Source organism: Panulirus ornatus, chromosome 11 (assembly GCF_036320965.1).
Source record: "Panulirus ornatus isolate Po-2019 chromosome 11, ASM3632096v1, whole genome shotgun sequence".
NCBI lineage: Eukaryota > Metazoa > Arthropoda > Malacostraca > Decapoda > Palinuridae > Panulirus > Panulirus ornatus.
Genome location: NC_092234.1, coordinates 37141775 through 37159061, shown reverse-complemented (window position 1 = coordinate 37159061; position 17287 = coordinate 37141775). Strand labels below are relative to the sequence as shown.

Below are 17287 nucleotides of genomic sequence, written 5' to 3'. Positions count from 1 at the left end.
CCATTTCAAAACACCCTCTTCTGCTCTCTCAATCACGCTCTTTTTATTTCCACACATCTCTCTTACCCTTACGTTACTTACTCGATCAAACCACCTCACACCACACATTGTCCTCAAACATCTCATTTCCAGCACATCCATCCTCCTGCGCACAACTCTATCCATAGTCCACGCCTCGCAACCATACAACATTGTTGGAACCACTATTCCTTCAAACATACCCATTTTTGCTTTCCGAGATAATGTTCTCGACTTCCACACATTCTTCAAGGCTCCCAGAATTTTCGCCCCCTCCCCCACCCTATGATCCACTTCCGCTTCCATGTTTCCATCCGCTGCCAGATCCACTCCCAGATATCTAAAACACTTCACTTCCTCCAGTTTTTCTCCATTCAAACTCACCTCCCAATTGACTTTTTTTAAAGGGGAAGTAAATGTTTATAGTTGTGTTACTGGAGTGATAGTTTTCATACATGGTGCTTTGACAAGAAAATAGTGAAATTGAAAAAATGTAGCTTAGACATTGAAGCTTATTGATACAGAGGTTAAATTGATGAGAACTACTATTGACATTTGTGTAAATAAATTAAACATTTCCTTTTTCCATAGCCAGAGGTTGAACCATTATGTGACATTCATTTTTTCATTTCATTTCAAGCTAGAAGTTTCAGTTTTCTAAATTGTTTCTTTAATTTTTCACATGTATATATATGAATGTGTGTGTGTGTGTGTGTATGTGTGCGTATGTGTATATATATATATATATGTATATTATCCCTGGGGATAGGGGAGAAAGAATACTTCCCACGCATTCCTCGCGTGTCGTAGAAAGCGACTAGAGGGGACGGGAGCGGGGGGCCAGAAATCCTCCCCTCCTTGTATTTTTTTAACTTTCTAAAATGAGAAACAGAAAGGCATATATATATATATATATATATATATATATATATATACACATGTACATATTCACACTTACTGCCTTCATCCATTTCCGTCACCACCATGCCACACATGGAATAGCATGCAGGGAGTGCTCTTCCTCCTTGAAGGCTCAGATTGGGGTGTCTAAATGTGTGTGGATGTAACCAAGATGAGAAAAATGGAGAGATAGATAGTATGTTTCAGAAAAGGAACCTGGATGGTTTGAGTAAAACGAAGCTCAAGGGTAAAGGGGAAGAGTAGTTAGGGAATGTCTTGGGAGTAAAGTCAGGGGTTAGTGAGAGGATAAGAGCAAAGGAAGCAGTAGCATTCCTCCTGAAGCAGGAGTTGTGGGAATGAGTGATACAGTGTAAGAAAGTAAACTCTAGATTAATATGGGTAAAAATGAAAGTGGATGGAGTGAGATGGGTAATCACTGGAGCCTATGCACCTGGTCATGAGAAGAAAGATCTTGAGAGGCAAGTGTTTTGGGAGCAGCTGCGTGAGTGTGTTAGCACCTTTGATGCACAAGACTAGGTTATAGTGATGGGTGATTGGAATGCAAAGGTGAGTAATTTGACAGCTGAGAGTAAAAACGAGAATGTTTGAGGGAAAAGTAGTACCGGTGATATTATATGTATAAGAGGCATGGACTATAGACAGGGTTGTGTGGAGGAAAAAGGATATGTTGGAAATGAAGTTTTTGAGAACAATATGTGGTGTAAGGTGGTTTGATTGAAAAAGTAATGAAATGGTAAGAGAGATGTGTGATAATTAATAATAAAAAGTGTGGTTGAGAGAGAAGAATAGGGTGTGTTGAAATGGTTAGGATGTATAGAGAGAATGAGTGAGAAAAGGTTGACAAAGAGGATATATATTTTTTTTTTTCCCGCTGTCTCCCGCGTTTGCGAGGTAGCGCAAGGAAACAGACGAAAGAAATGGCCCAACCCACCCCCATACACATGTATATACATACGTCCACACACGCAAATATACATACCTACACAGCTTTCCATGGTTTACCCCAGACGCTTCACATGCCTTGATTCAATCCACTGACAGCACGTCAACCCCGGTATACCACATCCATCCAATTCACTCTATTCCTTGCCCTCCTTTCACCCTCCTGCATGTTCAGGCCCTGATCACACAAAATCTTTTTCACTCCATCTTTCCACCTCCAATTTGGTCTCCCACTTCTCCTCGTTCCCTCCACCTCCGACACATATATCCTCTTGGTCAGTCTTTCCTCACTCATTCTCTCCATGTGACCAAACCATTTCAAAACACCCTCTTCTGCTCTCTCAACCACGCTCTTTTTATTTCCACACATCTCTCTTACCCTTACGTTACTTACTCGATCAAACCACCTCACACCACACACTGTCCTCAAACATCTCATTTCCAGCACATCCATCCTCCTGCGCACAACTCTATCCATAGTCCACGCCTCGCAACCATACAACATTGTTGGAACCACTATTCCTTCAAACATACCCATTTTTGCTTTCTGAGATAATGTTCTCGACTTCCACACATTCTTCAAGGCTCCCAGAATTTTCGCCCCCTCCCCCACCCTATGATCCACTTCCGCTTCCATGTTTCCATCCGCTGCCAGATCCACTCCCAGAAATCTAAAACACTTTACTTCCTCCAGTTTTTCTCCATTCAAACTTATCTCCCAATTGACTTGACCCTCAACCCTACTGTACCTAATAACCTTGCTCTTATTCACATTTACTCTTAACTTTCTTCTTTCACACACTTTACCAAACTCAGTCACCAGCTTCTGCAGTTTCTCACATGAATCAGCCACCAGCGCTGTATCATCCGCGAACAACAACTGACTCACTTCCCAAGCTAAAAATAGAGGGAACAAGTAGAGTGGGGAGACTAAATTTGGAGATGGAAGGATAGAGTGATAAAGATTTTGAGCAATCAGGGTCGGAACATGCAGGAGGGTGAAGGCTGTGCACAGCATAGAATGAACGGGAAGAATATGGTTTACTGTGGTAAATGTGCAGTCAATGGACTGAACTAGGGCATGTGAAACATCCAGGGTAAGCCACGAAAAAGTCTGTGGGGCTTGGATATGGATGGAAAGCTGTCCTTTTGGTGCATTACATATGACAGCTTGTGTATTGATGTGAGAGGATGTGGCCTTTCTTTGTCTGTTTCCTGGCATTACCTCACTAATGCAGGGGGCAACGATTAGGAGGGTTTGAGAATGCATACGTTAACGTTTTCTTTCTTTTCTTTCATGCATTTGTGCTGTTTCCTCTGGGGTGGGATGCCATCAGGAATGGATGACAATGAACAAATATGAACGTGTACTCATGTATATATGTGTATCCCTGATGTAGGGGAGAGAGAATTCTACCTCTGTGTTCCCCACGTGTTGTAGAAACTACAGCACTCTCTCCATATCCAGGTCCCACAGACTTTTCCATGGTTTCCCCTGGACATTTCACTAACAGCACGTTCAAGCCCCAATCACTCAAAATCTTTTTCATTCCATCCTTCCATCTCTGATGTAGTCTTCCAATTCTCCTTGTTCCCTCCACCTCTGACACATATACCCTCTTTGTCAACCTTGCCACACTCAATCTCTCTATAACCATCTCAACACACAATCTTCTGCTCTCTCAATTACATTCTTATCATTTCCACACATCTCTTACCCTTTCATTACTTAACCAAACCACCTCACACCACATATTGTCCTCAAACATATACTTTCCAAACATCCACCCTCCTCCATATAACTCTATCCATAGCCCATGCCATGAAACCATATAATATCGTTGGAACTACTATTACTTCACACACCCATTTTTGCCTTACAAGATAATGTTCTCTCTTCCATGTATTCTTTATAGCTTCCAGAACCTTCACCCCTCCCCTACCCTATGACTCACTTGCTTTTCTTCACTTTTACTCTCAACATTCTCCTTTCACACACCCTTCCAAACTCAGTAAACGACTTCTGCAGTTTCTCGCTCGAAACCAGTGCAGTATCAATGCAGAACAACTGACTCACTTCCCAAGCCCTCTCATCCACAACAGACTGCACACTCGTCCCTCTCTCCAAATTCTTGCATTTACTTCCCTAACCACTCCATCCATAAACTAACTAAACAACCATGGTGACATCACACACCCTTACCACAGACCAACCTTCACTGAGAAATAATCACTCTCCTCTCTCCCTAATCATACCCATGCCTTACATCCTTGATAAAAACTTCTCACTGCTTTTAGCAGCTTATCTCCCATACCATATATTCTTGAAACCTTCCACAAAGCACCACTATCAAACCATCTCTTGCCATCTACAGATCCATTAATGCCACTCAATCTGTTTTTCTAAGTACTTTTCACACATTCTTCAAAGCAAACACCTGATCCACACATCCTCTACCACTTCTGAAACCACACTGCCCCTCTCCGATCTGATGCTACATATATACCTTCTCCCTCTCAATCAGTACCCTCCGGTATAATTTTCTTTGTATACTCACAACAAACTTATGCATCGTAGTTTGAACACACCTTTATCACCTCTCTGCCTTCATACAGTAGCACTATACATGCATTCCTCCAATTCTCCAGCATTTCAGTATAATTCATACATACAATGAATATCCTTATCAACCAATCAACACCACAGTCATCCCTTTTCTTGATAAATTCAAATGCAATACCATCCAATCCAAATGCCTTGCCAGATTTCATCTTCCAAAAGGCTTTCACCAACTCTTCTCTTTTCACCGAATGACTCTCCGACTCTCTCACTTAGCATATCACCCTATTCAAAACACCCTACATCTGCCACTCTATCATCAAACAAACTTCACAATCCTTCAAAATACTCACTCCATCACTACCTGTTATCACTTCCTCTTTTGCCCCCTTCTCCAATGTCCCCATTTTTTCCTCATCTTTCGCACATTACTTACCTCCTTCCAAAAAATCTTTTTATTCTCCCTACAGTTAAATGATACTCTCTCACTCCAGCTCTCATTCACCCTTCTTTTCAAGGGAAGTATTTGCTTTTGCACCCAGGAACCTTTAAACCCATTTTGACAGGGAATGTCTCTGCATGAATTAAGTCTCATTTAACTGGCTCTAACAAGGCTTTACAGTATAACCTTATGTGATGAAAGTGGTCTCCTCCTTCCTTATAAACCTTTTGTTAGAGGAAATCAAGGAAAGGGGTCTTTAGTGCTTATCCACTACTGTCATCACTTGGTACTTTAATCTAGATATCCTGCATCTACCCTGTGTGCCTGTGAGGATTTCTCATTCAGGAGAGACAGATTCCAGTGTACCTCTGAATTACCAGTAAAGACATCTTTTTTGTGTTTAGTCTTCTTATCTGAAAGTTTTTCTTTAATCCCTCCTCCTTCATGAGCATATGCTCTCATGCTTACACGGTAGACTTCAATGGAGAGATGCAAGTGTTGAAAATTCTGTGATGGTGTCCCACAAGGATTTTTCTTGGTTTTCTTGTCTTGCCCTACCTTTCCCTTTTCTTTTATGAGAACATTTTCTCTGAACCAACTGTGGCTGCTTTTGGGTTGACATACATACACAATCTGCAAATTCTAAGTTACTAAGTAGGTTTAAATGAGGGGGTCAAGAATGTCATCTCTGTGAAGGTATGCATTTGGATAAGGGTGAGTCCAAAACATGTAAGCTGCCAATATCATGGTTGAGTGGGTAATGAAGGGTGAAGAAAGCCAGCAGTTCCTTATTACAAACACAGAAATGTAAATGTCCTAACCCTGATTTCCTTGGAGAATATATTTCTTTTAATTTTCAAAGCCTAAATTTCTTATATCAGTATGTGCTAAAAATTACAGGAATTCTATTTCCTTATACCTATTCTTACAAAAACAACACAATTGGATAATCACCTTCATGTGGTATTTGAGATGAGGCAATCTGGCAAACAAGGCTCCACAATGACTGCACTCATGTCGAGGTTCAAATTCAGTAGCTTTTTCATGGTGATCAGCCCCTTCAATATTAACCAGATCCAGGGTGTCATCTAATGTGTGGTGGGATGACAGAGCCTGTGCAGGTATATCCAGTGAGATGAGGGAAGGCTGCAGTGGGGGAAGCTGGTGTGCTGAAGGTGGAGTGGAGACAGCAGGCATATGGGTGGGAGCCTGGGCAATGAGAGAAGGTTGTAACTGGGGAAGCTGATGAGCCATTGGAGGTGGACCAGGTGAGAGGTCAAGTGCAGATGAGGTCAGTATGTCTGTTGCCGGAGGTGTCTTCTGCATCTGAGGAAGAATCAAAGCTGGTTTCTAGTCTACATAGGAAAACATTTGTCGATGTAAGAAGAATGTTTCACATACATAGCCGGCAAAAAAACTAAAAACAATGTTTCTTAATATCAGGAAAGCATTACCTCTCACTCAAAGCAAGGTAGAGTGTACAGAAGCTTTTCCGAACTGTTCAGTCATTCATCATCTATACAGCTTCAAAATCCAAAAGACACAATTATAACTTCAGAAGTATTTGCTAGAAAACCAGTCTGGTTGGTTGGCTATAACTTAACATGACAGTCTCAATTGGTCTGTTTTGTTTGTTCGCAATGAAAATGCAAGGAGAATAACCATTGCCTTAACATATATAAATCAAGTAAAAGTTAAAATCAAGAATCATGAAAGTATGAAAAAATGCAGAAATGGAAGCAAACTAAAATGGAAAATGGGAGTAAAACAATCTGAAAGATGAGGTAGTTCTAGTGTTTGATGGTTTCTCATGTCTTATTATGACAAAGGCTTCACACATAAACATAATTTCTTGTCAAAACTTAGACTTGAGTGGAAAAAGGAGAAAAAATCACAGTGGTTAGGTACTTACGAAGGCAGGATGCATAACTTTCAAAACGTGTTATCATGTCCTATGAAAGACATAAAAGGAAGAGCTCCACAACTTAACACCAAAGAGAGACACCACAACAGCACATCTACATGTCAATGACCACACACACTAATGATATGTAATAGCTCACCTCAAGCTGCATGGCCTAGACAATAAGAAAAAACACAAGAAGCCATCTCTCGGGAAAAGACACCCAGCAGAATAATGTAAGGAAAGTTGGAAGATACTTAAAAGTCACACTGGGAGAACTGATGAACTGGAGTCCTTCAGCCCTCATCACTTGTGAAAGGATAGAAATATTCCAGATTTCAAAAAATCAATAGTGAACAATATTCTATGGACCATTCTAATACATATTTATCTTCATGAAAATTCTTAAAATTTTACATAACTGACCCACTACACAGATTTACTAGAGCAGCCATTTATGACTGGTGAGCAGAATTAGCTGAACCCACAACATGCCAGTATGGCCTCAGCCTGACAGAAGGGATAAAGAGGGCATTATCAATGAAACACAGCACTGATTTACAAACAGTACTTTTATGCAAAAATGTACTTAAAATAATGTATGAATTTATTTATTAATTTATTTTGCTTTGTCGCTGTCTCCCGCGTTTGCGAGGTAGCGCAAGGAAACAGACGAAAGAAATGGCCCAACCCACCCCCATACACAATGTATACACACACACACGTCCACACACGCAAATATACATACCTATACATCTCAATGTACACATATATATACATACATAGACACATACATATATACCCATGCACACAATTCACACTGTCTGCCCCCATTCACTCCTATCGCCACCTCGCTACACATGGAATACCATCCCCCTCCCCCCTCATGTGTGCGAGGTAGCACTAGGAAAAGACAACAAAGGCCCCATTCATTCACACTCAGTCTCTAGCTGCCACGCAATAATGCCTGAAACCACAGCTCCCTTTGCACATCCAGGCCCCACACAACTTTCCATGGTTTACCCCAGACGCTTCACATGCCCTGATTCAATCCAATGACAGCACGTCAACCCCGGTATACCACATCGATCCAATTCACTCTATTCCTTGTCCTCCTTTCACCCTCCTGCATGTTCAGGCCCCGTTCACATAAAATCTTTTTCACTCCATCTTTCCACCTCCAATTTGGTCTCCCACTTCTCCTCGTTCCCTCCACCTCCGACACATATATCCTCTTGGTCAATCTTTCCTCACTCATTCTCTCCATGTGACCAAACCATTTCAAAACACCCTCTTCTGCTCTCTCAACCACGCTCTTTTTATTTCCACACATCTCTCTTACCCTTACATTACTTACTCGATCAAACCACCTCACACCACACATTGTCCTCAAACATCTCATTTCCAGCACATCACCCTCCTGCGCACAACTCTATCCATAGCCCACGCCTCGCAACCATACAACATTGTTGGAACCACTATTCCTTCAAACACACCCATTTTTGCTTTCCAAGATAATGTTCTCGACTTCCACACATTCTTCAAGGCTCCCAGGATTTTCGCCCCCTCCTCCACCCTATGATTCACTTCCGCTTCCGTGAAAAAAAGTTATTAGGTTTAGCAGGGCAGAGGGAAAGGTTTGTTAGGGTGGAAGTATAAATTGAGAAAATTTGAAGTGAAGTATTCAAGATACCTGAGAGTGAGGGGGCACAGTGTGGGAGCATTGAGGAATGAGTGAAAAGAGAGGTTGTTATCTTAGAGAGTGAAAATGCGAGTGTTTGAAGGTATGGTTGTCTTAACAATGTTGTATGGATGCAAGGGATCGGTTAAAGATGAAGATATGTAGAGGAGGATAGGTGTGTTGGAAATGAAATGGCTGATATGTGGTGCAAGATGAATCGATAGAGTAATTAATGACAGAGTACAAGAGAGGTGTGGTAATACGAGGAGTAAGGTTGAGAGAGCTGAAAAGGGTGTACTGAATGGTCTGAACATATGGAAAGAATGATTGAGGACAGATTGACAAAAATGATATGAGTCAGAAATGGTGGAGACAAAGAGAAAGGGGAGAGACCAAATTGAACATGGAAGGTTTAAGCAAAAAAAATTTTGAGTGATTGGGACCTGCACATGCAAGAGGGTGTAAGGCAGGCATAGCAGAGAGTGAAATGGAGCAGGGTGTTAGACATGCATAGCAGAGAGTAAACTGGAGCAATGCAGTATAAAGGGGGCAACATGCTGTCAGTGGACAGAAACAGGACAGATGAAGCAACCAGGGGATACCATGGAAAGTGGGATGGACCTGATTATGGAGAGGGGGCTGTGGTTTCAGTGCATTATATGTGACTGCTTGAGCAAGGATGTGTGCAACTGTGGCCTTTCTTCTTTTGTTTCTGGTGCTATCTCACTAACAAAGGAAATGGCAAAAAAAAATAATAATAATACCATAATATCTCTATCTTATAACTTTTATACACATCCTTAATGCCCTTTCCATATCAATGCTCCTGTATCAGCTATTTGACACATTCTCACTCTCCTAAGAACACACATATACCTTGTCCATCCACTCAGCTCTACATTCATGAAGAACAGTTCACTGTGTCTATTGTGGTGGTGAAAAGGTAACTTGTAATATCAATGAACTTGGTATTTCAATAACTAGTTGTCTATTTCATATGCCAGCCCCATTACAAGGTACAGCTGCTCATCAACCTTCTATCTTACTTCTTCACACAAAATAAGACTTCTCTAAAATGGCACCCCATCTCTCTCTCTCTCTCCCTCTCTCTCTCTCTCCCTCTCTCTCTCTCTCTCTCTCTCTCTCTCTCTCTATATATATATATATATATATATTATATATTTTTTTTTATTTTGCTTTGTCGCTGTCTCCCGCGTTTGCGAGGTAGCGCAAGGAAACAGACGAAAGAAATGGCCCAACCCACCCCCATACACGTCCACACACGCAAATATACATACCTATACATCTCAATGTATACATATATATACACAAAGAGACACATATATATATACCCATGCACACAATTCACACTGTCTGCCTTTATTCATTCCCATCGCCACCTCGCCACACATGGAATACCATCCCCCTCCCCACTCATGTGTGCGAGGTAGCACTAGGAAAAGACAACAAAGGCCCCATTCGTTCACACTCAGTCTCTAGCTGTCATGCAATAATGCCCGAAACCACAGCTCCCTTTCCACATCCAGGCCCCACATAACTTTCCATGGTTTACCCCAGACGCTTCACATGCCCTGATTCAATCCACTGACAGCACGTCAACCCCGGTATACCACATCGATCCAATTTACTCTATTCCTTGCCCTCCTTTCACCCTCCTGCATGTTCAGGCCCCGATCACACAAAATCTTTTTCATTCCATCTTTCCACCTCCAATTTGGTCTCCTACTTCTCCTCGTTCCCTCCACCTCCGACACATATATCCTCTTGGTCAATCTTTCCTCACTTGTTCTCTCCATGTGCCCAAACCATTTCAAAACACCCTCTTCTGCTCTCTCAACCACGCTCTTTTTATTTCCACACATCTCTCTTACCCTTACATTACTTACTCGATCAAACCACCTCACACCACACATAGTCCTCAAACATCTCATTTCCAGCACATCCACCCTCCTGCGCACAGCTCTATCCATAGCCCACGCCTCGCAACCATACAACATTGTTGGAACCACTATTCCTTCAAACATACACATTTTTGCTTTCCGAGATAATGTTCTCGACTTCCACACATTCTTCAAGGCTCCCAGAATTTTCGCCCCCTCCCCCACCCTATGATTCACTTCCGCTTCCATGTTTCCATCCGCTGCCAGATCCACTCCCAGATATCTAAAACACTTTACTTCCTCCAGTTTTTCTCCGTTCAAACTTACCTCCCAATTGACTTGACCCTCAACCCTACTGTACCTAATAACCTTCCTCTTATTCACATTTACTCTTAACTTTCTTCTTTCACACACTTTACCAAACTCAGTCACAGCTTCTGCAGTTTCTCACATGAATCAGCCACCAGCGCTGTATCATCAGCGAACAACAACTGACTCACGTTCCCAAGCTCCCTCATTCACAACAGACTTCATACTTGCCCCTCTTTCCAAAACTCTTGCATTCACCTCCCTAAAAACCCCATTCATAAACAAATTAAACAACCATGGAGACATCACACACCCCTGCCGCAAACCTACATTCACTGAGAACCAATCACTTTCCTCTCTTCCTACACGTACACAAACGCATATAGTTTTTTTTTTTTTTTGCTTTGTCGCTGTCTCCCACGTTTGCGAGGTAGCGCAAGGAAACAGACGAAAGAAATGGCCCAACCCACCCCCATACACATGTATATACATACGTCCACACATGTAAATATACATACCTACACAGCTTTCCATGGTTTACCCCAGACGCTTCACATGCCCTGATTCAATCCACTGACAGCACGTCAACCCCGGTATACCACATCGATCCATTTCACTCTATTCCTTGCCCTCCTTTCACCCTCCTGCATGTTCAGGCCCCGATCACTCAAAATCTTTTTCACTCCATCTTTCCACCTCCAATTTGGTCTCCCACTTCTCTTCGTTCCCTCCACCTCCGACACATATATCCTCTTGGTCAATCTTTCCTCACTCATTCTCTCCATGTGCCCAAACCATTTCAAAACACCCTCTTCTGCTCTCTCAACCACGCTCTTTTTATTTCCACACATCTCTCTTACCCTTACGTTACTTACTCGATCAAACCACCTCACACCACACATTGTCCTCAAACATCTCATTTCCAGCACATCCATCCTCCTGCGCACCACTCTATCCATAGCCCACACCTCGCAACCATACAACATTGTTGGAACCACTATTCCTTCAAACATACTCATTTTTGCTTTCCGAGATAATGTTCTCGACTTCCACACATTCTTCAAGGCTCCCAGAATTTTCGCCCCCTCCCCCATCCTATGATCCACTTCCGCTTCCATGGTTCCATCCGCTGCCAGATCCACTCCCAGATATCTAAAACACTTTACTTCCTCCAGTTTTTCTCCATTCAAACTCACCTCCCAATTGACTTGACCCTCAACCCTACTGTACCTAATAACCTTGCTCTTATTCACATTTACTCTTAACTTTCTTCTTTCACACACTTTACCAAACTCAGTCACCAGCTTCTGCAGTTTCTCACATGAATCAGCCACCAGCGCTGTATCATCAGCGAACAACAACTGACTCATATATATATATATATGTGCATGTCTCAGTTATCTTGTGTCTTCCTACTTCTACCTCTGTACGTGTACTGATAAGAAATGCAAAACTTACACATGAGCATGTTGGGACGGATGTGGGTGACTGTGCGACCGAAATTGAAGGAAGGGCAGATGAAAAGGTATCTGGAATAAGATGTGATGGAGCTGTGTACTGGAGGGAACTGATTACAGTCTCACTGGGTTGCCCAGATCCAACAAGAAGGCCCCCTCCAGCTGATCCTGATGTACTTCTGTCATCTGTTGGGCTGCGACTCCAAGACCATTGTGAAGCGTCTGAAACTTTACATAAAGATTGAAATTGATGTTTCTTTTTTATTTTATTATTTTGCTTTGTCGCTGTGTCCCGCGTTTGCGAGGTAGCGTAAGGAAACAGACGAAAGAAATGGCCCAACCCACCCCCATACACATGTATATATACACACGCAAATATACATACTTATACATCTCAATGAACACATATATATACACACACAGACACATACATATATACCCATGCACACAATTCACACTGTCTGCCTTTATTCATTCCCATCGCTACCTCGCCACACATGGAAATTGATGTATGGCACTGAAAATCATAAGCTACATCCCTACATCCGTAAAGACTGCCTTCAAGTAAATTTTTCAAGGATGCTTACATTCACCATTCTTATGAACAAGCTAATATAATTTTCACATATATAACTAACCATTCACTGCAACTAAGAGCTTACCAAATGTAACTGTAGATTATAAAATTTTCAATGAAAAATAATTAGCAAAGTATGGTATAACACAGAACTGAGATGCCTGTAAACATTATCTGCTGAGTATAACAAATAAGTAAGGTAATGTTAGCATGTGTGTTTTACTACCTATTTGCCAGCTTTCATCTCCCGCAAAGCTTTTACTGCCTCTTTTCTGTTTACCAAATCATTCTCCTTAACCCTTTCACTGTGCACACCACCTCAACCAAAACACACTATATCTGCCACTCTATCATCAAACACATTCAACAAACCTTCAAAATAATCACTCCATCTCCTTCTCACATCACCACTACTTGTTATCACCTCCCAATTAGCCCCTTTCACTGATGTTCCCATTTCTTCCCTTGTCTTACACACTTTATTTACCTCCTTCCAAAACATCTTTTTATTCTCTCTAAAATCTAATGATACTCTCACACCCCAACTCTCATTTGTCCTCTTTTTGCCTCTTGCACCTTTCTCTTGACCTCCTGCTTCTTTCCTTCATACATCTCCCACTCATTTCCATTATTTCCCTGCAAAAATCGTCCAAATGCCTCTCTCTTCTCTTTCACTAACAATCTTACTTCTTCATCCCACCACTCTCTATCCTTTCTAATCTGCCCACCTCCCACGTTTCTCATGCCACAAGCATCTTTTGCGCAAGCCATCACTGCTTCCCTAAATACATCCCATTCCTCCCCCACTCCCCTTATGTCCACTGTTTTCACCTTTTTCCATTCTGTACTCAGTCTCTCCTGGAACTTCCTCACACAAGTCTCCTTCCCAAGCTCACTTACTCTCACCACACTCTTCACTCCAACATTTCCTCTTCTTTTCTGAAAACCTCTACAAATCTTCACCTTTGCCTCAACAAGATAATGATCAGACATCCCTCCAGTTGCACCTCTCAGCACATTAACATCCAAAAGTCTCTCTTTTGCAAGACTATCAATTAACACATAATCCAATAATGCTCTCTATCCATCTCTCCTACTTCCATATGTATATCTCTCTTTTTAAACCAGGTATTCTCAATTACCAGTCCTTTTTCAGCACATAAATCTACAAGCTCTTCACCATTTCCATTTACAACACTGAACACCCTATGTGCACCAAGTATTCCCTCAACTGCCACATTACTCACCTTTGCATTCAAATCAACCATCACCATAACCCGGTACTGTCTATCAAAACTACTAACACACTCACTCAGCTGCATAAGAAAAAATCATGAGGCAAGTGTTTTCGTAATAGAGTGGCAGATATAGGGTGTTTTGGTTGAGGTGGTGTGCAAAGTGAGAGGGTTAGGGAAAATGATTTGGTAAACAAAGAAGAGGTAGTAAAAGCTTTGCGGAAGATGAAAGCCAGCAAGGCAGCAGGTTTGGATGGTATTGCAGTGGAATTCATTAAAAAAGGGGGTGACTGTATTATTGACTGGTTGGTAAGGTTATTTAATGTATGTATGACTCATGGTGAGGTGCCTGTAGATTAGCGGAATGCTTGCAGTGCCATTGCACAAAGGCAAAGGGGATAAAGGTGAGTGCTCAAATTACAGAGGTATAAGTTTGTTGAGTATTCCTATGAAATTATATGGGAGGGTATTGACAGAGAGGGTGAAGGCACGTATAAAGCATCAGACTGGGGAAGAGCAGTGTGGTTTCAGAAGTGGTAGAGGATGTGTGGATCAGGTGTTTGCTTTGAAGAATGTATGAGAGAAATACTTAGAAAAGCAAATGGATTTGTATGTAGCATTTATGGATCTGGAGAAGGCATATGATAGAGTTGATAGAGATGCTCTGTGGAAGGTATTAAGAATATATGGTGTGGGAGGCAAGTTGTTAGAAGCAGTGAAAAGTTTTTATCGAGGATGTAAGGCATGTGTACGTGTAGGAAGAGAGGAAAGTGATTGGTTCTCAGTGAATGTACGTTTGCGGCAGGGGTGTGTGATGTCTCCACAGTTGTTTAATTTGTTTATGGATGGGGTTGTTAGGGAGGTGAATGCAAGAGTTTTGGAAAGAGGGGCAAGTATGAAGTCTGTTGTGGATGAGAGAGCTTGGGAAGTCGGTCAGTTGTTGTTCGCTGATGATACGGCGCTGGTGGCTGATTCATGTGAGAAACTGCAGAAGCTGGTGACTGAGTTTGGTAAAGTGTGTGAAAGAAGAAAGTTAAGAGTAAATGTTAATAAGAGCAAGGTTATTAGGTACAGTAGGGTTGAGGGTCAAGTCAATTGGGAGGTAAGTTTGAATGAAGTTTGAATTGAGAAAAACTGGAGGAAGTAGTGTTTTAGATATCTGGGAGTGGATCTGGCAGCGGATGGAACCATGGAAGCAGAAGTGAATCATAGGGTGGGGGAGGGAGCAAAAATCCTGGGAGCCTTGAAGAATGTGTGGAAGTTGAGAACATTATCTCGGAAAGCAAAAATGGTATGTTTGAAGGAATAGTGGTTCCAACAATGTTGTATGGTTGCGAGGCGTGGGCTATGGATAGAGTTGTGCGCAGGAGGGTGGATGTGCTGGAAATGAGATGTTTGAGGACAATGTGTGGTATGAGGTGGTTTGATCGAGTAAGTAATGTAAGGGTAAGAGAGATGTGTGGAAATAAAAAGAGCATGGTTGAGATAGCAGAAGAGGGTGTTTTGAAATGGTTTGGGCACATGGAGAGAACGAGTGAGGAAAGATTGACCAAGAGGATATATGTGTCGGAGGTGGAGGGAACGAGGAGAAGTGGGGGACCAAATTGGGGTGGAAAGATGGAATGAAAAAGATTTTGAGTGATCGGGGCCTGAACATGCAGGAGTGTGAAAGGCGGGCAAGGAATAGAGTGAATTGGATCGATGTGGTATACCAGGGTTGACGTGCTGTCAGTGGATTGAATCAGGGCATGTGAAGCGTCTGGGGTAAACCACGGAAAGTTGTGTGGGGCCTGGATGTGGAAAGGGAGCTGTGGTTTTGGGCATTATTGCATGACAGCTAGAGACTGAGTGTGAACGAATGGAGCCTTTGTTGTCTTTTCCTAGTGCTACCTCGCACACATGAGGGGGGAGGGGGATGGTATTCCATGTGAGGCGAGGTGGCGATGGGAATGAATAAAGGCAGACAGTGTAAATTGTGTGCATGGGTATATATGTATGTGTCTGTGTGTGTGTATATATATGTGTACACTGAGATGTATAGGTATGCATATTTGCGTGTGTGGACGTGTATGTATATACATGTGTATGGGGGTGGGTTGGGCCATTTCTTTCGTCTGTTTCCTTGCGCTACCTCACAAACGCGGGAGACAACGACAAAGCAAAATAATAATAATAATAAAATAATAATGAATAAAATAATAATAATAAAATAATAAGCAAATTAAACAACCATGGAGACATCACACATCCCTGCCGCAAACCTAAATTCACTGAGAACCAATTACTTTCCTCTCTTCCTACACGTACACATGCCTTACAACCTCGATAAAAACTTTTCACTGCTTCTAACAACTTGCCTCCCACACCATATATTCTTAATACCTTCCACAGAGCATCTCTATCAACTCTATCATATGCCTTCTCCAAATCCATAAATGCTACATACAAATCCATTTGCTTTTCTAAGTATTTCTCACATACATTCCTCAAAGCAAATTGTTTAATTTGTTTATGGATGAGGTTGTTAGGGAGGTGAATGCAAGAGTTTTGGAAAGAGGGGCAAGTATGCTGTCTGTTGTGGATGAGAGAGCTTGGGAAGTGAGTCAGTTGTTGCTTGCTGATGATACAGCACTGGTGGCTGATTCATGTGAGAAACTGCAGAAGCTGGTGATTGAGTTTGGTAAAGTGTGTGAAAGAAGAAAGTTGAGAGTAAATGTGAATTAGAGCAAGGTTATTAGGCACAGTAGGGTTGAGGGTCAAGTCAATTGGGAGGTAAGTTTGAATGGAGAAAAACTGGAGGAAGTGAAGTGTTTTAGATATCTGGGAGTGGATTTGGCAGCAGATGGAACCATGGAAGCGGAAGTGAATCATAGGGTGGGGGAGGGGCGAAAATTCTGGGAGCCTTGAAGAATGTGTGGAAGTCGAGAACATTATTTCGAAAAGCAAAAATGGGTATGTTTGAAGGAATGGTGTTTCCAACAATGTTGTATGGTTGCGAGGCATGGGCTATGGATAAAGTTGTGTGCAGGAGGGTGGATGTGCTGGAAATGAGATGTCTGAGGACAATGTGTGGTATGAGGTGGTTTGATCGAGTAAGTAATGTAAGGGTAAGAGAGCTGTGTGGTAATAAAAAGAGTGTGGTTGAGAGAGCATAAGAGGGTGTTTTGAAAAGGTTTGGTCACATGGAGAGAATGAGTGAGGAAAGAGTGACCAAGATGATATATGTGTCAGAGGTGAAGGGAACGAGGAGAAGTGGGAGACCAAATTGGAGGTGGAAAGATGGAGTGAAAAAGATTTTGAGTGATCGAGGCCTGAACATGCAGGAGGGTGAAAGGCGCGCA

At 42.1% G+C, this 17287-nt stretch overlaps 1 protein-coding gene across 3 annotated transcripts in view; it reads right to left on the bottom strand.

Moving 5' to 3' along the window:
- Window positions 1-17287, bottom strand: part of LOC139751407 (uncharacterized) — a 188755-nt gene that overhangs the window by 88208 nt on the left and 83260 nt on the right. For 2 of the 3 annotated variants that reach the window (XM_071666795.1, XM_071666794.1), the window contains exons 4-5: window positions 12136-12362; window positions 5838-6209 (exon numbers count right to left, since the gene is read on the bottom strand). In XM_071666795.1, the coding sequence (XP_071522896.1) occupies window positions 5838-6209; window positions 12136-12362 (599 nt within the window). The remainder of the gene's footprint in view (window positions 1-5837; window positions 6210-12135; window positions 12363-17287) is intronic. The other variant, XM_071666796.1, reaches the window with a different exon arrangement.